Genomic DNA, 26,439 nt, shown 5'->3' on the forward strand with positions numbered 1-26,439 from the left:
GTCACTGATACTGCCTGGATTTGACAAGGTGAAAAACAAGGTTTTAAGAGATTAAATAAGTTGCCTAAAAATTCACAGTTATTAAGTAAAAGAATAAGTTTCAGACTTAGTTCTGTCCAACTATAAAACTAAATCTCTTTTTTTTTATTATTATACTGGGAGTTTTCACACTTTTTAGCAATAGTCCTCTTTTTTAAATCAAAATAAAATAGACAACAATTTCATTTTTTCAGTATAAATGTATCTTTGAAGCTAAAGTAAAACATAAGCCAATAAACAGATGCTGTTTTACTGAATACAGAATTCCATCAAGGGTTATTGTTGACAGTTGTCTCAGTATCCAGTTATTTGTGTATTTTTGTTTTGGAGATAGTCTTGACTCATACAGCTAAGTAATTGCAAATAGCAATGGTTTTTCAAGAGCTTTCGTCCAAATGAGATGCATAACCATGGCCCAGGCTTGATTGTTGGTGGCTTCTTGGTGCCCTGAAGGATGAAATGAGAGCATTTCTGCCATCAAGGGAAGCAGCCCTGTATTAGCTTCTTCATGCTGAAATTGTTCATTGACAGATAGCAATGACATGCTCTTGTTCTTTAGCAATAATTTTTCATGAATTGAATGTTATCTAGCCTACCACTAGAAGTTTTTTTTTTTTTTTTCACTTTAGAAATCCATTTATTCACAAATGATTTGTGCTGTTACAAGGGTAACAAATCTGAGTGTTACATACAGTCTTAACCAGTTAGTGGCCTTATTAACACATGGGGTTCAGAATCAGACTTCTCAAACAGAAAATAATAATCAGGATGCGACTAAGTGGTGAAGGAAAGACAGAGGCCACGGAGGGAGGAAAGCTGTAGGGGGGCAGGGATGAGAGGTGACAGTGAGGCTGGGGCTCCCTAGCAGAGAAAGTGGCAGGGCTGACGGGTGGGGCTGAGCAGAAGAGCCCCCACCCTCTGCCGGTCTGCAGCAAAGGAGTGCCTTCTGTTGCTGACATTCTCCTGGGAAACTGCACAGTCCTGCTGATATCACCATTTCAATTGCTGCTGCCCTGGGAAGTAAACAGAAAAGAGCCAAATACTGCAGCTCCGTCAGTGGTATGGGAAGGCAAGGGCTGGGGTAGGGTGAAGAGACAGGAACTGAGAGAGCACAAAAGGGACCAACTTCAGAAGAAAAAGGACAGATCAAAGTAGAGGTTGAAACCTTTACCAGTTATTTTGCTTAAGTTAAAGTTCTAAGTAGTAAAGGAACTGAAAGCAGGGTCTCAGATATTGGTACACCGACGTTCATAGGGCATTATTCACAACAGCCAAAAGGTGGAAGGAACCCAAGTGTCCATCGATGAAAGACTGGATAAACAAAATGCGGTACAATCAGCCCTCAACACATCCATGGATCCCACATCTGTGGAGTCAGTCAACTGTGGACCAAAAATATTCAGAAAGTTACAGAAAGGAAAACTTGAACTTACTGTGTGCTGGCAACTATTTACATGGCATTGTATTTGGTCATTATAAGTAATTTAGAAATGATTTAAAGTATCCAGGATGGTATGTATAAGTTATATGCAAATACTATACCATTTTATATAAGGGACTTGAGAATCCACAGATACAGAGGGAGGTCCTGGAACCAAAGAAACTGAGGGATGACTGTATCATCCAGTGGAATATTACTCATTCTTACCAAGGAAGGAAGTCCTGTAACATGCTACACATTGATAAACCCTGAGGGCATTATGTTAAGGAGAATAAGCCAGTCACAAAAAGATGAACAGTGTATGATTCCACTTATACAAGGTAGTCAAATGCATAGGAGTAGAAAGTAAAATGGTGGTTGCTGGGGGGCAGGGGGAAAAGAAGAGTTTTTTAATGAGTCCAGAGTTTCAGATTTGCAAGACGAAAAGGTTCTGGAGATATTTCACAAGATGAATATAATTAACATCACTGAACTGTACACTTTTAAGTGGTTTAAGACTAAAGTTTATGTTCTGTGTTTTTTTACCACAATGAAAAAGAAATTCTGGGTACTGATTAAAAATTAGAGTGTAAGAGGAAGGGAAAAATACAAACCTTCTAGAATTTGTTGATATTTTATCTAGATGGAGAGATTAATAAGATCACACATCTGTAATTCTCTTAAAGTATTAATATTAATACAAAAAAGTTTAAAGGCTGGGGCAAAATCAGTAGGTATGTAAGAAATACTATGAGTCTGAGCTCCAATGGGCTTCAGAGGTACATTTCCAGAGAAGAGCTTTGGAAAGAGAGGTAGATTATGAGAAAGATGAAGAGGCATATGTTACAGGCACATGTTCTCCCCACGCCCAAAACCATCCCGGCTGACTGCGGTGACTGTGGACAACCACGAGGCACTGTGGCATCCTCGGGGAGCCGCCCAGGGAAGTTATCCCCAGTTTCCCACATCCCTCCTTGGCGCTTAAAGTGATGAGACTTCTCCCTCAGCACCTTGTGAGGATTTTAACTTCAGTGCTTCCCAAGATCCACCTCAGGAGAAGTCAATCTGTCCACAGGAGGCATAGTTTCCAAAGCTGTCCACTGTGAACCTCTGAGAGATGTGAATTGAATTGAGCTTTAGGGTACCAAAGTAGAAGTTTTCAAATAGCATTGGGGTCTTTCCTGAACAGAGTATTCATGACTGTAGCATGGAGTTTCACACTATTCCACTCTTTCACTATTAGTCCAGATGCCTAAAAACGTTCCAGCACTCGATCAACCAATTCCTGCAGCCTGTTGGAGCCATCTTTCATATGGACTTTGGCATAAAGAACATCCACCATGCCAGGATCATCATTCATGTATTCTATCCCTGACATCTCTACTTCCAGGGGTTTGCCCCCTGAAATGTCATCAATGAATTCCTCTTTACACTGCTGTAGCATCTCACATGTCTGCTGGATCTCTTGCTCACTCAAAAGCACCAACATCCCAATAGTTAGGTGAAGCTTTTTAGGATTCTGGAAAATGCTGCTATCAACCCCATGATCCATGGAGCACTTCTCCAGTACTTCCTCCTGGAATTTCAGAAATCGTTCCTGAACTTCAGCTTCATTGAGGAAAAAGGCAAAGAAGTGAGTGAAGGGCTGCTTTCTTCTAAAAGTGAGCAGAAGAACATCAATCCGAGTTCAGGCTGAAATTACACCACTTCGATGCTGACCAGTGATTACAATTTCTCCTTCTTGTCCAGGCTTAGGAATGCTAATAGAAGTTTTGGTCTCCACTTCTAGTTTCTTTTTAGTGTCCCCTCTCTTTCCAACAATATGCTTGTAGAGTAGGCTGGGGGCCTTCACGGTACATCGGAAACCTTGTGGGGTCTGCACCACCTCGTAGGTTTCACAGGGCTCTTCTGCACACTCCACGAGGCCTTGGTAATAGTCATCATCTTCTTTTTCATGTTGATAAGTCTGTTCTTGGATGGGATTCTTCCTATAAACCCGTCCACCAATTTTTATAAGCTGTGGACACAGAACTTCCATGATTATGTGGATCTTTATACAGGCCTGAAGGGACTAGTGAAGTGGAGAAAGGAGGAGGAGGAACTGGAGCCTGCCGCAGAGGGCGTGTAAGAGGCAGAAGTTTTTTAAAAAATGACTTTATATATTAAGAACCTTATTCAGAACCTGCTATATGCCAGGGTTTGTGTTAGGTATTGGTGATCTGAAGCCACATTAGCTATGTTGCTGCCATCAAGTATTTTATATTCAATAGAATAGGTAGGAAGCATCACTATGAACAAAGCTAATGCATGTGATGGAATTCCAGCTGAGCTATTTCAAATGATAAAAGATGATGCTGTGAAAGTGCTGCACTCAATATGCCAGCAAATTTGGAAATTTGGTCACAGCTCATGAATTGCACACATGGCCATTTCACCTTCAAAATAAAATGAACAGCCAGGTACACTTTTCAAAGTTCTGCACACTGGGAGTATTTCCCTTCACTGCTGTCCTTTAGATATATTCCTGAAAGTGGCTGTCGTACCACAGTTGTATCCTGCCTACGTATTGTAATCCAGTCATCTGTAAACCATGATTAAGTCTTCTCTCTCTGTATCTATTCGTCATAAAGAACTTCCCATGAGGCCATGTTGTAGGCTAGGAGAAGGAAGATAGTGTAACAGGAGTGGGAAATCATGGATATGTCGGCTACTCCTTCATGTAACTTGAGCCTTCAGGGCCAGATTGGGCTCAGATCAGATCAGTCGCTCAGTCGTGTCCGACTCTTTGCCACCCCATGAATCGCAGCACGCCAGGCCTCCCTGTCCAACACCAACTCCCGGACTTCACTCAGACTCACGTCCATCGACTCAGTGATGCCATCCAGCCATCTCATCCTCTGCCGTCCCCTTCTCCTCCTGCCCCTAATTCCTCCCAGCATCAGTCTTTTCCGATGAGTCAACTCTTCGCATGAGGTGACCAAAGTACTGGAGTTTCAGCTTTAGCATCATTCCTTCCAAAGAAATCCCAGGGCTGATCTCCTTGCAGTCCAAGGGACTCTCAAGAGTCTTCTCCAACACCACAGTTCAAAAGCATCAATTCTTCGGCGCTCAGACTTCTTCACAGTCCAACTCTCACATCCATACATGACCACAGTCTTACATATAACCACTTTCACTGGATCATGAAGTGCCACTGTGCTCGCCCATCTTTATGTGTGCTGGGTTAGATAAAACCTGGTTCTTGACAGGCAGCTCAGGTTGCGTGATTACATTCACTCTCCTCTCAAACCTAGAAGCAAACTCGAAGAGCTATTTCTCAAAAAGAGAGTAGCTGTCAGAAGGGGATGGTAGGTTTTTGTTTCTCTGCCAAATCCTAAGGACTTGTGCTATGGTTCAGCTCTATGAGCCTGCCAAAGGCCGTTCAAGCTCCATTAGGTCTGTTGGATCATGTGGCCACAACGTGTGTGGCAGTTTGGGCTTGCTGCAGAGCCTTCTCTTGTTCTGGACTTCATTCAAAACCTGCACCTTTTCAGGTGCTGGATCACTCAATACATAGGCCAAGGTACAAGAGGAATATGTTGTCTCCAAAATCCAAAGAGGTTCACTAGGTTGTGCCTTATTTTGCTTGTAAAGAGGGTCCTGAGCACCAGATTATTTTTTACCTTAGAAGGGACATCTTGACATGCTCTACACTCTTTGAGCTCTAGAAATTTCACTGAGTTTGAAGGCCTCAAATTTTTTGCTGAATTTATTTCCCACTTTCTGAAATACAAATTTAAGTCCAGAGAAGTTGCTGCATGTTACTCACTGGGTTCAGTCAGCATAATGTTATCACTGTAATGGACCAGCATGATATCTTATTGAAGGGAAAGTCGATCAGGATTCCTTCAAATGAACTATGACATAGAGCTGGAGAGTTAATATACTCCTGAGTTAGGACAATGGAAGTGTGTTGTTGGCATTGCTAACTTAAGCAGATTGCTTATGGTGGTCCTTATTGACACGTGTGGAAAATAAAGCATTTGTCTAATCAGTAGTTGCATACCAGATACCAGGAGATAAGTTACTTTATTTATGCAGTGAAACTGCCTCTGGTATATACCACCTGGTTAAGGCGGTAACAATCCCCTGTAATTCTCTAAGAGTCATCTATCTTTTGCATTGGCCAAGTAGGCAGGATGAATGAGGATGTGATGGGAATCACCACCTTGCATCTTTCAAGTCCTTGATGATAACACTAACCTATACAGTTATTCCAGGAATGTATTTACTGTTTTCTTAGGTAGAAATGGGTTTCCCTTGTAGCTCAGTCGGTAAAGAATCTGCCTGCAGTGCAGGAGACCCAGGTTCATTCCCTGGGTAGGGACGATCCCCTGGAGAAGGAAATAGCAAGCCATTCGAGTATCCTTGCCTGGAAAATCTCATGGACAGAGGAGCCTGGTGGGCTGCAGTCCATGGGCTCGCAAAGAGTCGGGCATGACTGAGCGACTAACACTAGGTAGAAACAGTTGTAATAACTTCCACCCAGCCTTTCCGACCATAGTAGCCCTCACTCCAGAGATCAGGGAACCAACATGGGAATTCTGCCAGCTTCTGAGTATTATCTGTTTCAGTTATACATTCTGGAACTACAGAAATAACCACAAGATGTATTTGGAACTAACTGTGCCCTTTGCAAGAAAGATCTATGCTAAAACTCTTTTGTTAACTTGACCTCCATAAGCCCCCCCTTCGTTTGGTGAACGTCAGTGACGTTTTGAGTCACTTTGCATTAGTGCCATTTTAAAGACAAGTGTCCAAAAATCCCTGAAAAGCCTGATTATTTCCTTTCTCCCAGTGTGTAGTTACTGTGGCAAAAGGCCACAGTCTCTTTGGGTAAAGTCAGTTTCAGCTTGGTTGATACTGTAGAGTTCACAGGCGTCATTTGATGTTGATGAAAGTATCGGGGGATTTATCAACTTTTCAGTTTTTCTATGTATATGAGTCCATGTTAGAAAAATGAGTCCTGAAGGTTTACTACTTAATGCTGTTGTATAAATTTAGACCATAAGCAGTATGTGATTGTAATTATTACAGTATGTAAGCTGTAAATATTAGCAGGGTAGTTTCATCTCAGTTCAGTTCAGTCACTCAGTTGTGTCCTACTCTTTGCGACCCCATGAACCGCAGCATTCCAGTACAGCATGCCTCCCTGTACATCACCAGCTCCCAGAGTTTACTCAAACTCATGTCCATTGAGTTGGTGATGCCATCCAACCATTTCATCCTCTGTCGTCCCCTTCTCCTCCTGCCCTCAATCTTTCCCAGCATCAGGGTCTTTTCAAATGAGTCAGCTCTTCGCATCAGGTGGCCAAAGTATTGGAGTTTCAGCTTCAACATCAGTCCTTCCAATGAACACTCAAGACTGTCCAATGAACACTCAAGACCTGTCCATCCTAAAGGATGGACAGGTTGGATCTCCTTGCAGTCCAAGTTTCATCTAGGTAATGTAAACTGAAAGTAGTATATTCACCTCACGTAACTGACATTTTATGTAGTATTAAATATGCTCTCCCAGACTATGTTTTTTGATACTACATTGTATTTTCCTTGTGACAAAGACTCCTCTCCCTTTTTACCTTTTCTAAAATCTCTCACTTGAACGCCATTTGTTTCCCAACTCCTAACCTTCTGTTCAGGGTTTCCCTGCTGGCTCAGAGGTATAGAATCCATGTATCAGTACAAGAGATATGGGTTCAATCCCTGGGTGCAGAAGATCCCCTGGAGAAGGAAATGGCAACCCATTCCCGTATTGTTGCCTGGGATATCCCATGGACAGAGGAGTCCGGCACGCTATACTCCATGGGGTTACTAAAGAGTTGAACACAACTTAGCGACTAAACAACAATAATTCCCTTTTCAAAATCCCTGCAGTAATTTTCATTGCATGAATAATAAAATTCAGCTTTTCACAAAGTCAATTAAGACACCACCATTCCCCCGCACCTTGATAAAGTCCCTACTTCTTTGGACTCATTCATATGATCAAACTACACTGGGCATTTTCTTGTTTCTCTGAGAACCCCAGTTTGATTTTTACAACACCAAAAATATGGCATATGTCGGATCACATTATTCTTACTCTTTCTTACTAATGAACAGTCAGGGGAAGATTGTACCCTTTACATGGCAATTCTTGTTATCACTGTAAACTTACAGTGTGACAAGGTGTTGAAACACTTAAAAGTATTTGGTTAATGGCCATGTGGCTATTCAGAACACTGTTCCAGGAAATGTGTATCAACATAATTATCTATAGGCCCTGAACATTTGCAACTGTACAAATGTGGAAGAAATTAAAATTTGAAATACTACAAAAAGTTCTTATTTGCATAGTCCACTTTTCAGCTAGTTCCCTTCTCAGAAGTGTTTGTACAGCTCCTGAAATTGTTGAGAAATGGGCTGTCTGTGGTTTTGACAGATGGCTAACTTGGCAAGCTTCAGCAATCTTGATTTTATCTTCCAACTACATAGAACCTTTCCAGTTTCCTGTGAGCAAGCCCTCAGCCTGTCTGTAGAAACAACATGCTGAATTCACTTCCCTGTAGAGTCTTAGTGGTTTCTTTGTATAGAAGCAAAATTCAGAAATGAAAACATGGTGTAAAATAAATCTGTTCATGGAAATGCAAACCATAGTGTTCATGTTTGTTGCATACATATTCTATATGCTTGTTATATGCAGTTTACATGTTGATGTATGTATTTAATATTTGTCAGTTGTTTCCAGTTTTAATGACATAATAATAGAATGAAATATTCCTTTCTATGTTTTATGGCTGGCCAAGGCTAGGTCTTAAAGAATTTGACTAATATGACCTGGACAGTTCTTAAGTTGGTAAAAATAAGATTGACTTTTAAACACATGATTTTGATTCAGTTGGCCCTTGTTGATTCCCCTTGTACTACTTGCGTAAGTTTTCTTTTATTTGCTTAAGTTTTGATAGAGGCTTCTCTGGTACCTCAGCTAGCAAAGAATTCACCTGCAATGTAAGAAATTTGACCCAGTTCAATTCCTGGGTCAGGAAGATCTGCTGGAGAAAGGATAGGCTACCCACTCCAGTATTGTTGGGCTTCCCTTATGGCTCAGCCGGTAAAGAATCAACCTGCAATGCGGGAGACCTGGGTTCGATCCCTGGGTTGTGAAGATCTCCTGGAGAAGGGAAAGGCTACCCACTCCAGTATTCTGGCCTGGAGAATTCCAGGACTGTATAGTCCATCACGTTGCAAAAAGAGTTGGACACATCTGAGCAACTTTCACTTTCAAGTTTTGATAGCTAGAGTTTACCTCATTATAAAAACCAGTAATTTAGACTTGAACAACAGCTATTGTTGTCTGTATTCATATTTATTTTATTGAACAGTTATTTATGTTATACCCTTAGTGGAAAGAGAATATACTGAGAAGATGTTAAACAAGAGTGTTAAAGAAAATGTTAAACGAAGATAGTAATGTCAATCCCAGGGTTACTTGTAAATACAGATTTTCCTTTCATACTATAGAGTTGCCCAGTTAGAGTGTGGTTCAGATTCGTTGTGTTTCAAATTCTATTTGAACTCAGTTAGTTACAGAGTTCTGAGTAAAGTTTCATACTTACTGTCTCACCTGCAATCTAGGTCTTTTTACTTTTCTCTAATTTATAAGATTTTATTTAAGAAAAGGATTTGTGAACATTTGAAAAATGATGCTTTAAGTGACAAGTGTTCACAATAAATTTATTTCCTTGTATGTAATATATTTGTCATAAAGCGAGTACTATTTTTACTTTAGCTGATTACCCTGCCTGTATGTTGTAGCGAGGAGAGTTAATAGGGAATGGTTATTGATTAATAGTACCACGTGATATTATTTTTAACAGAAATGAATTTTGGTGCTGTGGAAACTTATTTTTCAGGTTGAAGCACTCAATAAACTAAAAACTTTAAATAGTTTAATCAAACTGAATGCAATGAAGCTAAATAGAGCCAAAGGGAAAGAAGCAATGCACACTTGTTTAAAACAGAATGCTTACCGTGAAGCCCTCTCTGACCTGCAGTCACCTCTCAACCCATGTGTTATCCTCTCAGAACTCTAGTAAGTGACCTTCTGTACTCTGCTTGGTGAACTTCCCTTTAAATAACATTGTAGGAGGGATTTCCGAGTGACTGCTTTAGGGGAGCAGTGAAGACAGCTGTTGGTAATTGGAATAAAATTAAAGAAGGAAAATATTAAAGTTCTCAAAAGTTATTCTTATGTTAATAGGATGTTTGCCTTCTAGCTAAATTTACCAGTGGGGTAAGTGGAAGTTAATTTCCTTTCAATTATATGCAATTAAATTTGTTTTCTGTATTACTGGTTTCTTACGTAGAGTTGAAAGTCTTATGTAAGCAAAATGTTTGCAGCCATCATAGATTATTTACTAATTAAACTTTCCTTCAAAATGAAATTTTTGAATAAACTTAGAAAATGATTTCTTATTTTTACTTTTCCTGTAAAAGTAACAATGGGAAAGTAATTATTATGTTCAGTATATCAGGATTCAGAGTTGATCCCTCTTTAGGAAATCACGAATGAACTCACAATCCAGTGTTATATTCTGATTGTTATTGTCCATGTATGATAACAAAAGTTAAAGAAGAATAAGGAAAGAAAAGGAGGAGTTTTAAATATAGCGGTGAGAAGGGTGAGAAGGGCAAATCTGGATTTTCAATTCAGTTCATCTGTCATCACTGCATGCTGACCAAGGCTAGTGTCACAGTTGCTTTTCTGCCAAGAAGAAATGTTATGGTTTTGACTTCTGTAGACCTGAATGGAACAGGTGAGGGATTTTCCCAGGCCTAGTATATCATAGCAACATTACAGTCTTGCCATATGTTTTGACTGAAGTGGGCTAATTTTTCCCTTTCTTCCTTTCAGTGTTGAGAAGTGTAAATACATGGATTCCAAAATGAAGCCTTTGTGGCTTGTGTACAACAACAAGGTGTTTGGTGAGGATTCAGTTGGAGTGATTTTTAAAAATGGTGATGGTATGTATTGAGTTCTTCACAGTGCCAAATTCCTTAGTATTTTTCATTTATTGTCTCTTTGCTTTCTCTGAAAGGTGATGTGAAAATGTAGAACAAACAGATGGCAGCCAGTAGGTAGCTGTTAATGGTCATTAAGTTGAATTTGACCTATCATAAACCCTCTTTTTTTCTCCTTTTGGAAAGTGATTTGTATAGCGTACTTAACATGCATTGTTCTAATAAGCCTTCCCTTTTCCCTACAAAATACAATGCTGTGTATTCCTTTGGTTAAAAGCTTATAAAGTATAAGAGTATTTTCAATATGTTCATAACATTGTTTCAATGACAGCAATTTTTATATTGCTGCCATAGTTTTATATTTTAATTAAAACATTTTACCCATATTTTATAAAAGAAATGCCTCTGAAGTAATCACACCAACCAGAAGGTAGTCATGATTGCTACCATTCATTACTTATGTGATTGCAGGCAAATCATGTAAAATTCATAGAGCTTCAGGTTCTTCTGTACATGAAGATTATATCATCTCTGTGTTGGGTCTGTTAAATGGAATTAAGCGAACCTAAGTGTATGTGCTTACAACTATTTTTAAAAGAAATTTAAAATTCCGGGAAAAAAATTAACAGAGGAGTTATTTTTCAGTGTTTATTTTCCAGCCAGTTAATTCTGGCTGAATTAGTTAATCTTAAATTAATGTTATTAAGCATAAAGTATAGAGCACTTACATACGGGCTTTTCCCGCTTAGATTTACGGCAGGATATGTTGACACTCCAAATGCTGCGCTTGATGGATTTACTCTGGAAAGAAGCTGGTCTGGACCTTCGGTAAAATTTCTAGTGAATTTCTTTTTATCTCATGTTGTATTCCTTCCACAATAGAGTTTTAAAAACTTCTTGTTGATTTCTTCCTGATATTATTATTGGTTGTTGTTCATAATCATATCCATATAATACTTTATAGTTTACAACAATCTCTCAATACATTATCTTACTGAGACCTCATCAAGTGTAAAACTACACTTGTGACAGCAAGAGTCACATCCCAATCTGCGGTTTTGGAGCTGGTCTCAGGAAAGATGCACTGGTGGTTGTGAGAGTGATAAGCCAGAGAAGGGCCTGCGCCTCTTCTTTTTCAGCCTAGTAACCATGATTCTTTTAACCTTCCTGAAAGGGAAGTCTTTAGGTGGACTTCCAGGGTTTTTTGCTTGCCACCATTGTTAGGGGTAGACAGTGAGAAGAACAGGTGTATGGTAACAAAGAAAAAGGAAACATAATGGATTTTTAAAGTTTAATTATTATAAATCTTTTAAGATAAAGAGCAATAATTGGAAACACTGTTGATATATTTAATTATATAAAAATATAAGGTTCAAGTGTCAACAAACCAAAGTCGAGCCTCACCCCAGGTGTTATATTCATAATGAACAGGACAAGGGGATAAAAATTCTAAATATTAAGAGTTCATAGAAATATATAGGGAGAAGATGTGAAAAGGCCATTCAAGTTATAAAATAAATAAGCTAATAATTATGCAAATACCATTTGTTCTAAGGTAGAAGTTCAAATTAAAAGAACAATTAGATACCATTGATTTCTTACCAAAAATTTTGTTAAATGAAATACAGTCTGGAGCACTGTTGCAGTAACAGAAACACAGATATTGTCGTATACCATTATAAATTAGTATAAACCTCTGTATCATTTATTTATACTCTATATCCAATATTTCCATAATTTAATTTAAAATTAAAAATGTGAAGAGATATATGCACAAAGGTGCTCATTCTTGCTTTATTTACAGTAAAAAGGAAAAATTGGGCCATGCTTTTCAACGTTTGCTCAGTAGTATAATGGTTAAAAAATTATGAGCTTTCACATATGATGAAACATCTCAGGTATTTAAAAGTATTGTTTATAGAGAATTGCTATCAGTTTGGAGATGCAAACCAGTGAGATGCAAAAAATATTTTGATAGAATGCTTTCAACCATTTAAAAAACTTGCTGAAAAATGACACACATTTTAAAATGTTTACAGAAACTAAAATGGTATAATAGACATTACTTATGGGTGGTAGGATTAAAGATGATACAATCCCCTCTGCCCTTGGTATACCTGGTTCTCTAGTTTTCTACAGTTTACTCCTTTTAAGGAGAGAAAAACATTAAACATATTTCATGATATAGGGCCATACAGTTAAAAACATTTCTCCATGCTAGTTATTAATAACTTCATCTTTTACTTTATTCTTTGTTTTTTTAAACTGTGAAATATTTTAAACATGAAATATAGATGATAATTTACAATATTTTTGTGCTCTTAAACCCAGATTTGTGTAGATATTTAATAGTTTAATGACAGATGTTAACATGTTTTCAAAGAGGAATTAAATATGCAGATAAAATTAATGCAATCGTACGATCTCCTTTCTCACAACTCAGGATTTACCATCATTCTAAACTGTAATATGTGTATGTTTGTGCTTAAACTATATGTTATATATCCATTGAATGTTTTGAACTTCCAATAAATAACTGTCGTATCACATGTAATTTTTTGAAGTTTACTTTTATTACATGTTTCGAGATTTATCAAGATGAATATGTGAAGTTCTAATTTGTTATTTTCACTTCTGTATTAATGTTTTGAGTAAATGCACAAGTTTATCCATTCCCCTATTAGTAGCTATTTGTGTTTATTTGTTTGTACACTTCTCTTTACTTATATTTGGAAGAGTTCTTTACTTTATATAGCCAGAAGTGGAATTGCTGGGTCATAAAGCATGTATACTTTCAACCTTACCACTGTTGCCCAAGTGGCTTCCAGAATGTTTATACCAGTGTTATGTTTCTCCCCAGAAATATCTCCTTGCCAATCAGACTTGTTAGTTTTTTGCAAATCTAGTGGATATAACATGGTATCTCATAGAGTTTTAATTGGCATTTCTTTGGTTGAATAATTTTTCAGTGTTTATAATTAGTGTGTCTTCTTTCTGCTGTGAATTACCTAGGTTTCTTTGAGGTTTATGCTTTTTGTATTATTTTTTAAAAATCCTTCACTGTACAATTATCTTAAAGATGCTGTCTTTTATTTTCCGAATTTTAAAATTGACTTCTTTTCTATCTCTGTGAAAGTTTAGTCCTAGTATTGACTCTTTTGGGATTTAGGTTTTTTTTGATTACTCTTCTTGAGTCCCTTTTGAGGCTAAAAATTGTCTATTTCTTCATTGCTTTTTAATTTATTACCATACTATTTATAATGTCTTCTTGTAATTTTACAACTTCTGCTATGTTTAATTTTTTTCTCCTTTTACATTTGTAAAATTATTTTGTATGCAGTATGTTTTCCATATTAGTCTTCTCTAGATTAGTCTTAGAGGTTTGCATCTTAGTATTTTAAAAGAATGGGCTTCTAATTTTTCTGTTTTTATCATTGATTTCATCTTTATAGTTTCCTTCCTTTTACTTGTGTTAATTCTGTTTCTGATTTTTTGAAACAGAACATTGTATGTGTATGTGTGTTAGTCGCTCAGTCATGTCTGACTCTTTGTGACCTCATGGACTTCAGCACGCCAGGCTTCTCTGTCCATGGAATTCTCCAGGCAAGAATACTGGAGTGGATTGCCATTCCTTTCTCCAGAGGATCTTCCCGACCAAAGGATCGAACCCTGGTCTCCTGCATCACCAGCGATTCTTTACCATTTGAGCTATAGGGACATTAATTTCCATTTTTTAAAACCATACATATATTTCTTCTAGCTACATTAACTGCTTCCCATAAATTTTTTTCCCTTAAGTTTTAAAATGTACTTGTTTGTCCTTTTTTATAATACATCACACTATATAGAATTTACTTCTAAATGTTTTATTATTTCCATTATTATTTCTTCAAGTCCTGAGCTAGTTTAGATTATTTTGACTCCCAAATTACATTGAACTTTTTTGTTGGTGGTGTCTCTATGATGTCTTAATTTTATTGTATCTGACTACTGTCAGATTTTGTGGTCTGTGTAAGATCAATGTCATGTTTATTAAGATTTTTTATGCATTACCATATGCCCAGTTTTTCTATCACATTGATTGTGATGTTCATTGATTTAAAATATTTCAGATGCTGTAGTTAATAACTGTAAGGTCATAAACTGGTCTGTTATATCAAATTTGTTGATTATTCCCAGATCTTTCTTCTCATTAAAGTTTTACTTGTCACTTCAGAGTTATGTTAAAACCTCCTATTATAATTGGTATTTTTCAGTTTCTAGCTTGCAATTTTGTTAATCTTGTCATTGTGATTTTAATTTGCATTTTCTTAATGAGTAATAATGTCAGCCAGATTTTCATGTGCTTGATAGTCATTTGTATATCTTATTTGGAGAAATACCTATTCAAGTTTTTTGCTCATTTTTGAATTGGGTTATTATATTTGTCTTTTGAGTTATGAGTTCCTTACATATTTTGGATACTAGACTCCTAGTGAATACATTATTGGCAAATATTTTCTCCCATTCTGTGGGTTTGTTCACTTTCATGATAGTGTCCTTAGATGCACAAAATATTTCCTTTGATGAAGTTCAGTTTATCTATTTTTTCCTCTAGCTTCTTGTGTTTTTGGTGTAAGGTCTGAGAAACCATTATCTAATCCACTATCATTAAGATTTACACCTATGCTTTCTTCTGAAAATTTTAGTTTAGCCCTTATTTAGGAGGTCATTAATGCACTTTTAGTTAATATTTTTGTATGGTACGTGGTAGGAGTCCACAGTTTCGTTTTTTTAGTGTGTTGGTATCCAGTTGTCACAGCACCATTGTTGAAAAGATTGTTCTTTCTTCATTGAATTATCTTGGTACTTGTGTCAAACATGAAATGACTATAAATGTGAGGGAATTTTCCTAGAGTCTAAATTCTGTTTCATTGACCTATATATTTTATTTCTATGCATAGTCTTGATTAATTTGTAGTAAGTTTTGAATTTGGGAATTGTCTGCCTCTATTGCCTTGTAGGAGTTCTGTGGTTTCAGGTCTTACATTTAGATCTTTAATCCATTTTGAGTTTTTTTTGTATATGGTGTTAGAAGATACTGTTTACATTCTTTATATGTAGCCGTCCAGTTTTCCCAGTGACACTTATTGACGGGACTGTCCTTTCTCAATTGTATAGCTTTGCTTCCCTTGTCGTAGACTCATTGATCCATTGAATGAGTTTACTTTTGGACTCTGTTCTGTTTTGGACATTGATTTTTGTGCTGGTTACATGTTGTTTTGATTATTGTAGCGCATTCTGAAATCTTGGTATGTGATAAGATTTAGGATTATTCTTGTTCTTTGAAAAATGTCATGGTATTTGGTTCATTTAAATAATTTCTATTTAAATATAGTCTCTGGTGATTCATCATATTTTCCCCCTAACTTTTAAAATTTATTTTTGGCTATGCTAAGTCTCAGTTGCTTCATGTGGGCTTTCTCCAGTTGTGGCGAGTGTGAGCCACTCTCCAGTTGTGATGCATGGGCTTCTCGTTGTGGTGGTTTCTCGCTGTGGAGAATGGGCTCCAGGGTACACAGCCTTCAGTAGGGATCTAAAGCCAAGGTACATGGGCTTAGTTGGCCTGCAGCATGTAGAATCTTCCCAGACCAGGGATTGAACCCATGTCCTTTGCATTGGCAGGTGGATTCTTAACCACTGGACCACTAACAAAATCTGATTTGTCATTCTTATACTTCTCTTTTGTTCTTTAGACATGGCTCCTTTTATTTCTTTGAACATGCTTAATATAGGGTTTTAATCTTGTGAACCTTGAAAATCAGGTTCTCTCCCTTGTTCAGGATTTTTTTTGTTAATTGCTGTTTGTTGTTTATTTCATGACTTCTCAACTAATTTTGTAAAGTTTGTGTTCTTTGTCATGCATGGTCACTGATTTCTCTGCTTGGTTAGTTTATTGGTCAGCTAATGATTAACCACAGATTCCTTAAATGCCTGGAATTCTTAAGTCTTCCAATCTTTACTGAGGTTTCTTTGTGCATGTTAGGACATATCTTGAGGAGTCAGCCAGGTAATTTAGAGTTGTGACCCCTAATTTGTGTAAGCCTCAAAGTTAGTAAGAAGTGAGTGCTAGGGCCTTCTCAACTCTTTTCTATCCCTTTGCACAACCCCAGAAATGTATACAACCATGCAGCTTCTAGATTCCTTTGAATGTGTTGCAGTCTTTCATATCCTTTATGAACATCTCATTCCACAGGTTTTCCTTTAAGTTTTTTGTTAAAGTTTTTCTTTATTGTTTGACCCAACTCTTATTTACCCTTAAGACAGCCTCAGTGTTAAACACCTTATTCCTGGTTATTTTTGAGAAACACCCTTAGCTAAAAGGCAGTTCACAGTAGGCAAGGTTTCAGTCAGGTCAAAGAAACACAGAATTGTTAGTGGGATCTTCCTAGAAATTGCAAGAGTTCAAAGAATGACAGTTATGTAGAAATGAGGCTTTGAAGGTGCTCCAACCCCTTTTTTGTCCCCTTTAGAGGCTACCAGATTTCTGTAATCACAGTGATTATGGGACATTTGTTGCCATGTCTACTGAAGAACTGGAAAGTAGATGGGATTAGAATAAGTAACAGTAAAACACAACTGAGATTGAGCCAAAAAATACTCCCCAGATCAGTGCAAACCATTTTTATATTTCCGTATTACTGAAATAGTTGATTCTTGACAGTTTTTTTGCCAGTGTTCTTGTTGTTCTAGAAGGGGGGATTTTCAAAGGTCCTTAACTTCCTGGTTTTGCTTATATTACCTGGTTATAGAATTTGGAAATACAGATTGACAGCTGCTTTCCTTAGAAATCTTGAAGATTTTATTCCATAGTATCCTGACCTCTGTTGTCATTTTCTAAAGTCTTCTGTCAATCTAAATAAGCTTTTTTAATTCCCATTGCAGCAAAAAAGTTTTATTTGCCTTTTGTTTCTACAGTTTTACTATAATTTGTCTGTGTTTGGATTTCTTTTGATTTATTTTTACTTGCACGTTTTCTTTTTATCTTTTTAAGAAAATCACATCTTTTATTTTCTGCAGAATGAATCCGTATTTTTTGTCATTGCAGTTTTCTTCATTTTCTTTTGAAACTTTAGTAGATGTATTTTGGTCTTTCCTGTTTTGTCCTACATGTCTTCTTAATATCTTTGCTATTTCTCTCCTTTTAATCTTTATTGTAGTTTCTTTCATTCTGTCTCCCAGTTCATTAATTATCTCTTCAGTATCATCTAATCTCTTGTGTATCAACATAGTGTGTTTGTTTTGGTAATTGTTTATTTAGCTCTTGTATTTGATTTGATTTTTGTATACCTCTTCTCCCATTAATACTGTACTTTTCTCTTTTTATACTTGGTATTCCTTTTCATATCTTTATCATCTTAGCATCTCTTTCATACTGTTCTCTCTTAGGGTATCACCTTTTCAATTATATGCTTAATATTATTCATTTCCTTGTGTAGTTACTAATATTTAGTTTGAATTCATTATTGGTGAATATTGTGTTTTCTGTGATGGTCCTTTGCCCCCTAGGGTGTGAAAGTTCCTCCCAAAATGAGTTTTGGTTTAGTTTGTGCGTTTGCCCAAGATCTTTATGCATGAGCAACCAGTTTTTATGTTAACTCTTTGCCTTCAGCCTCTCATATTTCAGATTATATTTGAGGCTCATAAGCATATGGGAAGTCTTCAGTTTTTTGCACTTTCACGAATCTCTCCTTTTTTTATTGCCCACCCCAGGCCCAGGTTAGATCTAAGGCAAACTCTCATGGTATATCCTGTTATTAACGAGCAGACGTTTTCTAGTTCTCTTCATACACTTGATAGCCCTTTTGTAGCCCCAGCTTTGTGTAGGATTTCAAGTCCAGATCCTGGTTCTCGTGGGCTGGATACCATGTCTCTTTGCTCATGCAGATTAAAATGTCAGCCAAGTCAGTAACTTCCTGAGCCACTACTATGAATAATCTATATATCTGGAATATAGACATCTCCTTTTCTTTCTTACTAATTGTAACTTTTAAAAGCTTTTTTCCTTTATTATTTTTTATGTGTTTTAGTATGTGTAGCAACTTTGTCCGCAAGGTAGCTAGCAACAGTTACACTTGTGCTTTATCCCTGCAAGATTAGGAGTATTTCTTTATTTCTTTTTAACTTTAATTTATTAAAAACTTAAAACAGTTGATATTTATTGATTGAACAAGGTATTGTATTAGGTTCTTCACATGTATAATGTCATGTAATTTACAAGAAAATGAGAAAATTCCTTTTCAGCAGATGAGAAAATTAAAGTTTAAGGGATTATAAACAGTTTGTCAAAAATTACAGAAATAGTGAGTGGTGGAGCTAGATCCAAATTGAGGTCTGTCAGACTCTAAATTTGATTTCAGTTGTTTTGTTATTTGGCAGTTAGGAAAAATTATGGTAAGACTTACCTAGTAACTCTTTGTTTATAAAAGTATTCTGGTGGCCCAAGTATGTAATTGTCCATTGTTTTGTTTTTTTTTTTTTTTAAGAGTTCTCTGGTCTTTGAATTTTTCCATTGGAAACTTTTCCAGTACTGTTGAGGTAGAGTGAACAATTTGCCATAGGTTTTGATCCATAAATATGCCTTGTAGGTGTGATTGGAATACAGAAGTAAGATTATAGTACATCTAAAAAGGACCTTTGAGTACTGTCATATTAAAAGATGTTTGCTTTTCAATTAGCAGAAATGTCTAATACATATGTGTAAAAATAGAACAGGTAGTTTTGAATAGGTAGCAAACTTTTGGTCAATAACTTAGTCATAAGAAATAATATGTAGATAAGAGGGGAATGGTTGACTGTAAGAAATTGTTCCTGAGGAACACAAACTCAGAGGGGTCTGACCTACCTTTTTTTTTTTTCCCTTCTTTTTTTTTTATGACCACTTTTGTGCTGTAGGTACAAAATGATTTAATTACCTACAGCACCTAAAATATTTACTATCTGGTTCAGTTCAGTAAAAGTTTATTAATTATTCTTATAAAGTAAACCCCAATGAAAATGATTTTATTTTATTTGTCCATAAAAAATGGGGAAAACTTTTCAAGCTTTGGCTGGTAACTTGTCACTTGTTTCCATGGTCAGCACATAAAGCTCCACAGTGGGCTGCTATACTAAAGTAGAGAAGATTCTAGCCATATAATGAGCCTTTTTAATTGCAAAAGGCTGAGCTAAAGACTATCCTGAGTTTAATCAGACTAATTGAAAGCCCCAACTAAATTCTTTTCTCCTAGTTTTTTGTTTTTTGGCCATTCTGTTTAGCTGTAAAGCACAGTTAGCATCAAATGAAGTTCATTGTGACCTCAGGCAAAGGGAGGCAGCCACAGGTGGAAGTGCTAGAAATAAACTTGGTGTCAGTCTCAGGGGAAACTGTGTGTCTAACAAGAAGAGGAACTTGTCTGTTCAGTTGAGTACTTTGCTGACTTTTTGTACTCTGATCCCATGTTTTAAAAAATATGCAGGATTTTAATTCTTTTGAGTTCATTTTCAAACCAATAGCTGTTTTTTTCAGCAAACATTTTTTTTTGACTGTTTCTATAAATATACATGCCCCAGTGTTGGTGTTATGTTTGTTTTTCTTTTGGCCAGCTGTTGAGGTTAAATTGGTTCATGTAGCACACACTAATTTTTTTAATACTTTTATTTATTAATTAATTTTGGCTCTGTTGGGTCTTTATGCTGTGCTGGCTTTTCTTTTCTTTTTTTTCTGGCTTTTCTTTAGTTGCGATGAAAGGTGGCTACTCTCTGGTTGTGGTAGAATGAACTTCTCATTCCAGTGCCTTCTCTTGTTGTGGAGCATGGTCTCTAGGGTGCACGGACTTCAGTAGTTACAGCACATGGGCTCGGTAGTTTCGGCTCCCAGGCTCTCTAGAGCAAGGGCTCGATAGCTGTGGCCCACGGGCTTAGTTGCTCCATGGTATATGGGATCTTCCCAGAACATGGATAGAACCCGTGTTTCCTGCATTGGCAGGCAGATTCTTTACCACTGAGCCTCTAGTGAAGTTACAGGCATTCAAGTTTAATGTCAGATCTTCAGATACCTTCTACACATTACTATTTTGATCAGAATATTTTAGCTCCTGAAAAGTGCTACAAAAGCATGAATTAAAGTACATATTTTTCTCTGATGTCTCAAAATACTCTTGATAGCTTTCCTGCCAAATTAGAACTTTTGAAAGCCGTCAGTATTAGAACACTCTGACCACTGGGTGTCAAATAGGTACTGAATTTTGGAGAGTTGTCTTCATTGTGACTTTATATCTGAGTTGTACTAATGGGGGTTTACTTCCCTTTGAGAGAGCTACACGGCAGTTCTAATGACACTGGTATCAGTGGTTAGAAGGATGAAGGAAGAAGATGGAAGCAATGCAAGCCTTAGGTAAAAGAATTATACTTGCCTCCTTTTGAGGCAATGGGCTAAAGTACCACCAAGACTTGGGTCCGTGTGTCAGAGTCAAGGCCAGAGAAAACTTTCTACATACCCATTCAGAGTAGGGTGATGGGGCTGCCATCCCTGCTGCTTTAGAATTTATCTCATTTTACAATTCTTGCTTTAATGGAAAGATAACAAATTGCGCCTTGAGTCAGAGAGTCTGAGAAAGGAAGATAAACTTTACTAAGTATTGTCATAGCCTGAATGAGAAGTTGAGTGCTAAGGGGGCCCCTGTAAGGTGGTCAGGGCTCCAAGAGTTTGTCCCCAGCTTGACTTCTGTCAAACTGTCTTTATGACAAGGATGTTTTTTCCTACCCATTGTGAGCGTTTTATCCTCAAGACACTAAATGCTTTCATCAGTGTCTGCTTGTGAAGAGGAAGTTGTTGGAGTTTTGCCCAGTTTGGCTACAAGTAGGGTAGGAAGAGATGTCGGAAAGTGAGCCAAAGCGCACTTGACCGGACCGTGTTTACCTCACATGTGCTGTGTCATGATAAGGATGGGGGGATTGGTAAAAACTGTCATGCTCCGTAGGTGCCTTTTCTGGTGAAGGGTAAACTGTAGAAAAGGGAAATTGATCAATAATGCAGATGTAAAGGCAGGCTATTTGTTTATCATCAGGCTGTCAGCATGTAGTTTCACAATTTTGCTCCCAACCATATTTTGTTGGAAATAGGAAATAGCTTAAAGAACCATAAAATTGAATTGTTGGTTAGAAGGAAATTTAAAAACTTTAAAATGAAACTCTCTTTTATCTGATTATTATTCACACTAACACATTCATTCATTCCCCCAACACACACACACATATATTTTTCTCTTTGGTAAAGCCCTTACATGACAGATAAAGCTCCACCTGGTCTTTCAACACTGACCATTTCCTCTCCTGATCCGGCATTTATTCTCTACCTTGTACTTGCCTCTGTCCCTTGTGTCCTTCCTCCGCACAGAGCTCTTTCTTAGTCCTTGACAGGTTCTAGTGGCACTTCTCATTCATCCAACAGTCACATTCATCCAACATACATATAGCTGCACTTGTATGTATTGAATCAGTGAATTCTATATACTTTGCATTTTCTGTAGACACCAGCCTTATATTTGAAATTTACAAGGTATCTTATTCCATTTTGTATTTGTTCTAGTGATAATACAGTTTTTAGAAAACCAAAGAAAACGTTAACAACCAAAATGAGAGGATAATACTAATATATAAAGAATTCACATAAATCTCTAAGAACAATGTTTAAAACTGTAATAAATAGACCAAATATCTGATTAACTAATTCACAAAAGAAACTCTACTTGAAATGTCTAAAAGAGACCTGAGAAAGTGTTGATTTTTATTAGGGATCATATAAATGCAAATTTAAGCAAAATGCTACGTATGAATTTAGCTAAAATTTTTTTGTACAGGAAGCAGCCTGAGAGATCTTTTATATAGTCAGTGACTCTAGACTGTATCAGTTAAAAAGATTGCTTTAGAGCCACTCAGACCTAGTTTTAAGTCTTGGATCTTCTACTTAAATGGATGACTTTTTTGCAAATTGAAGGTTACATTGTGCTTGTAAAATTGTTAAGTAAGGAACTCACCTTACTTGTAGGAATTTTGTTGTTAACTTTGTTTAATTCATTCAGAAATACTTACTGAGTGCCTGTTTTGTACACCCTCTCAGGTACTGAAGATACACAGTGAACAAATTATCCCTGTCTGATGAAATTTACATCCTAATGGTAGAGACAGACAGTAAACAAACACATAAAAAAATGTACAGGATTTTGGAGTGTTGAGGGCTATCGAGGAAAATAAAGCAGGGAAGAGACCACAGGTAGTTTGTTGGCATATAAGATGATTCGGTAATTCTTTACTGAGACGGGGCCATTTCAGGAAAGATTTCAAAGTGGTAAGGGAATAAGCCATGTAGATGTCTTGGGGAAGAATGGTCCAGGCAGAGAAAATAACACAGATAAAGGAATGAAAGACTGTTGTACCTAATATGTATGAGGAGTTGCAAGTGAGTCAGTGTAGTAAAAACAAGTGAGCAAGGGAAAGATACTAAGAGAGGGGAAGCAGGACTAGATTTAAGGTCTTGGGAGTTCCAAGAAGCATGTTGGCTTACACTCAGGTGGGAAGCGATTGCCGAAAATTGCAGTCAGGGGAATGACATGAATGGCTGTTTGTTTTTTAAAATCTTTTGGCCACAAAGTGCAGCATGTGGGATCTTGGTTCCCCAACCAGGGATCAAACCCACACCCCCTGCATTAGCAGCGTGGAGTCTTAACCACTGGACTGCCAGAGAAGTCCTATGAATGTATTTTAAATGGAGGCACAGTGGTAAAGAATTTCTCCTGCCAGTGCAGAGAGATGCAGGAGACGTGGGTTCAATTCCTTGGTCAGGAAGATCCCCTGTGGAAGGCAATAGCAACCCACTCCAGTATTCTTGCCTTGATAGAGGAGACTGGTGGGCTCCAGTCCATGGGGTTGCAAAGAGTTGGACACGACTGAGCATACAGCATATATTGCTCTTGCGTTTAGAACAGACTATACTATGGGAGCAGGGAGACTAGTTAGGAAATTTGAGTAATTGAATAGGGGTGGTGGTGACATGAACTAGGGTGGTAGGTTAAGGAAGGGTGGAGACAAAGAACTTCTTAGCCTGTATGCATTTTCAAGATAGGTAAATATTGGGAATGGGAGGAAGAATCATAGATTACCTTAAGTTTGTGGGCTTGAACAGTGGAACGATAGGTTGCTGTTAACCAAGGTAATGTATAAAGTGCTTATTAGCTTGCAGTGTGGCACCTAGATGCTCTGTAAAGGGTGATTCTCTTCTCCAAAATTTAGGGTAAAAATGAAAGACTTTTCTTTTCTCTAATATGCTTCTACCTGCATAAGTGAGTAGAATATTGCACCAAATAATCAGGTAATAAATTACACATTTAGCTGGCACTTTGGAGTTCTATAAAGTACTCTATTTGTTGGCCGAGATATTTATCCTCTAACTGGAGGTGGAACTAATACTTTTTTATATGACCGATACAATAGTGACAAGAGTATCAATGGTAATAAAACTTTTTTTAAAATTCAAAGAAAAAATAATTCTGTCAATCTTTCATTTAATGGATGCATAGATCTGTGACTCTATATCCCTTTTCTTCTTTTCAGGATGCTACCTTACGGCTGCTTAGCAACAGGAGACCGCTCTGGCCTCATTGAAGTTGTGAGCACCTCTGAAACAATTGCTGACATTCAGCTGAACAGTAGCAATGTTGCTGCAGCAGCAGCCTTCAACAAAGATGCCCTTCTGAACTGGCTTAAAGAATACAATTCTGGGTTCGTGTGTTTTTGTTTGTCTTCTGAACAAACTGTCAAACAAATAACTATTCTCTCAGCTAGACTCATCAGTGTCCTAGAGGAAATATTAATATTATCTATTGCTTCATTTCTGGTTAGATCAAAATGATAAACAGGCCTTCCTCGAGTCTAACAGATTAGCATTGAATTGTACTTCATCGAGATAAAATTTCAGAGCCGAGCAGTAGTTTAACAAACCTAAGAGTTTAAGTGTTTAACAAGTAACATATAACTTTTTAAGTGCATGAACTTCTGTAATTATGGGAATGTATGAACTTAAGTAAATTTTCAGTAGATTTTTACAGTAGAAATAAATGAGTTTGTCAAGTGGTCTCTCCAAACTGAAAAATACAGTGCTAGAAATTCTGTTGTGCTGTGTGTGCTTAGTCATTCAGTCGTGTCCAACTCTTTGTAACTCCAGAGAACTGCCAGGCTCCTCTGTTCATGAGATTCTCCAGGCAAGAATACTGGAGTGAGTTGCCATTCCCTCCTCCAGGGGATCTTCCCAGCCCACGGATCGAACCCAGGTCTCCCACATTGCAGGCATATGCTTTTTACCACCCGCGCCACCAGGGAAGCCGAGGAATTGTGTTATTTGTGTTATTGTGTTGTACAATCCCTAATACATAGGAAATTAACGAATTTTCAATGAGAAGGAAACACTAAAAGTATTACTGGCTTAAGACTTTGAAGTCAGACTTAAATGTTTATCATTGGCAAAATCCAGGAACTTGTATATGAGAATCAATGTTCAAATTCTGATTTAGGGCCTTGTCCCTAAAGGGTCTATATTAGTTGTTTCTGATTTAAATCAGTGACTTAAATGATTGGAACCTCAATACTTAACTCTTAAATATGGATTTTAGTCTTTGTTCAAAACTACAAAAGTGTTCCAAAGCCCAGTATCACCCAGCAAAGCTGATGGTCTCCTCTCATTACTATTCATATGAAACTACCCCCCATCCCCACTGAAACATGAGCCCTAGGACACAGCAGTTTGAACAGTTGATTTCTAGTTATCTGGTATCTGAGCCAGCCTGCTGACTCCTCTCTGCCCTGCTCCTCTGAAAGGAAACAGAAATGTGGATTGGCTCCATCCCATACCTTTGGAGACTAAAATCTTTTCTTCTGTTTTTTTCTCTCATTCAGGGATGACCTGGACCGAGCCATTGAGGAGTTTACCCTATCCTGTGCCGGCTACTGTGTAGCTTCTTATGTCCTTGGGATTGGTGACAGACATAGTGATAACATCATGGTCAAAAAAACTGGCCAGGTAAGCAGCCAGAGTCTGCAAGGACCTCAGTGATGCTGTTATATGCAGCACGGTCTCTTAATGAAACTCAGATTCTTTATGATTCTCTGAGTCATGTCTTTGGCTTTTCTTTTATTTCCCACCCCTTGTTTCATATACCATCTGCTTCATTTATATTGGTTTGTTTGCTTAAAGTTAGGTGATAACATTTATTTAAATGCTTACAAATTATTGAGGTTATTTATAAGTGACCTCGTCCTTCAATATAAGAAATTGTATTTGGGGGACACATGTACCTGCAGATAGAGGAAGCAGGTATTATGTAGGGTGTAAAGAAAGAAAAGATTAGGAAAAGAAACAGTTGAGACAAATCCCACTTTATTTTTTCTTTTAGAATATCACATATAATCATCTGTGGGAGTAATGAGAAAGGGAGTGTGAGTAATATCATTTTGGCGTAGCTTAGTAACTATACCAGGTTATTTATTATAAAGAAACTTAGTTTTGAAATAAAAGATTTCTAAATGTTCAGAGTGACTTTTATTTGTAAATCTTATATTTTAAGCAAAGAGGGATAAAATAATTTGAGATATTTTTCAGTTTAGCCATAATTCCCTGACACTAGAGGAATTCCAGAATAAAAATCTCTGGGTCACTATGTGAACTCTGACTCTCAGAGGGACCCAGAATTTTATACCTCCTTGGAGATCTGAGTAGATGTGGTTTTGGCTTTGAGAGATGAACCTTGTGTTCACACTTAAAAAAAATCCCCTCAGACTTCTGGTTAATCAGATTGAAACACAGGTTTTTCTCCATTCTTTCTTGACTCCCTTCTAATAAGATATTGAAGAATAAGAAATATGTTAGGGTC

General features: G+C 37.2%; 1 protein-coding gene and 1 pseudogene across 1 annotated transcript in view; one reads left to right on the forward strand and one right to left on the reverse strand.

Moving 5' to 3' along the window:
- PIK3CB (phosphatidylinositol-4,5-bisphosphate 3-kinase catalytic subunit beta) overlaps positions 1 to 26,439 on the forward strand; it is a 179,232-nt gene that overhangs the window by 143,665 nt on the left and 9,128 nt on the right. Inside the window, exons 17-21 of the mRNA XM_027544963.1 lie at positions 9,391 to 9,569; positions 10,392 to 10,501; positions 11,248 to 11,326; positions 24,128 to 24,295; positions 25,466 to 25,589. Of these exons, the coding sequence (XP_027400764.1) occupies positions 9,391 to 9,569; positions 10,392 to 10,501; positions 11,248 to 11,326; positions 24,128 to 24,295; positions 25,466 to 25,589 (660 nt within the window). The remainder of the gene's footprint in view (positions 1 to 9,390; positions 9,570 to 10,391; positions 10,502 to 11,247; positions 11,327 to 24,127; positions 24,296 to 25,465; positions 25,590 to 26,439) is intronic.
- On the reverse strand, positions 1,684 to 3,608 carry LOC113894486 (annotated as a pseudogene).

Source organism: Bos indicus x Bos taurus, chromosome 1 (assembly GCF_003369695.1).
Source record: "Bos indicus x Bos taurus breed Angus x Brahman F1 hybrid chromosome 1, Bos_hybrid_MaternalHap_v2.0, whole genome shotgun sequence".
Classification (NCBI taxonomy): domain Eukaryota; kingdom Metazoa; phylum Chordata; class Mammalia; order Artiodactyla; family Bovidae; genus Bos; species Bos indicus x Bos taurus.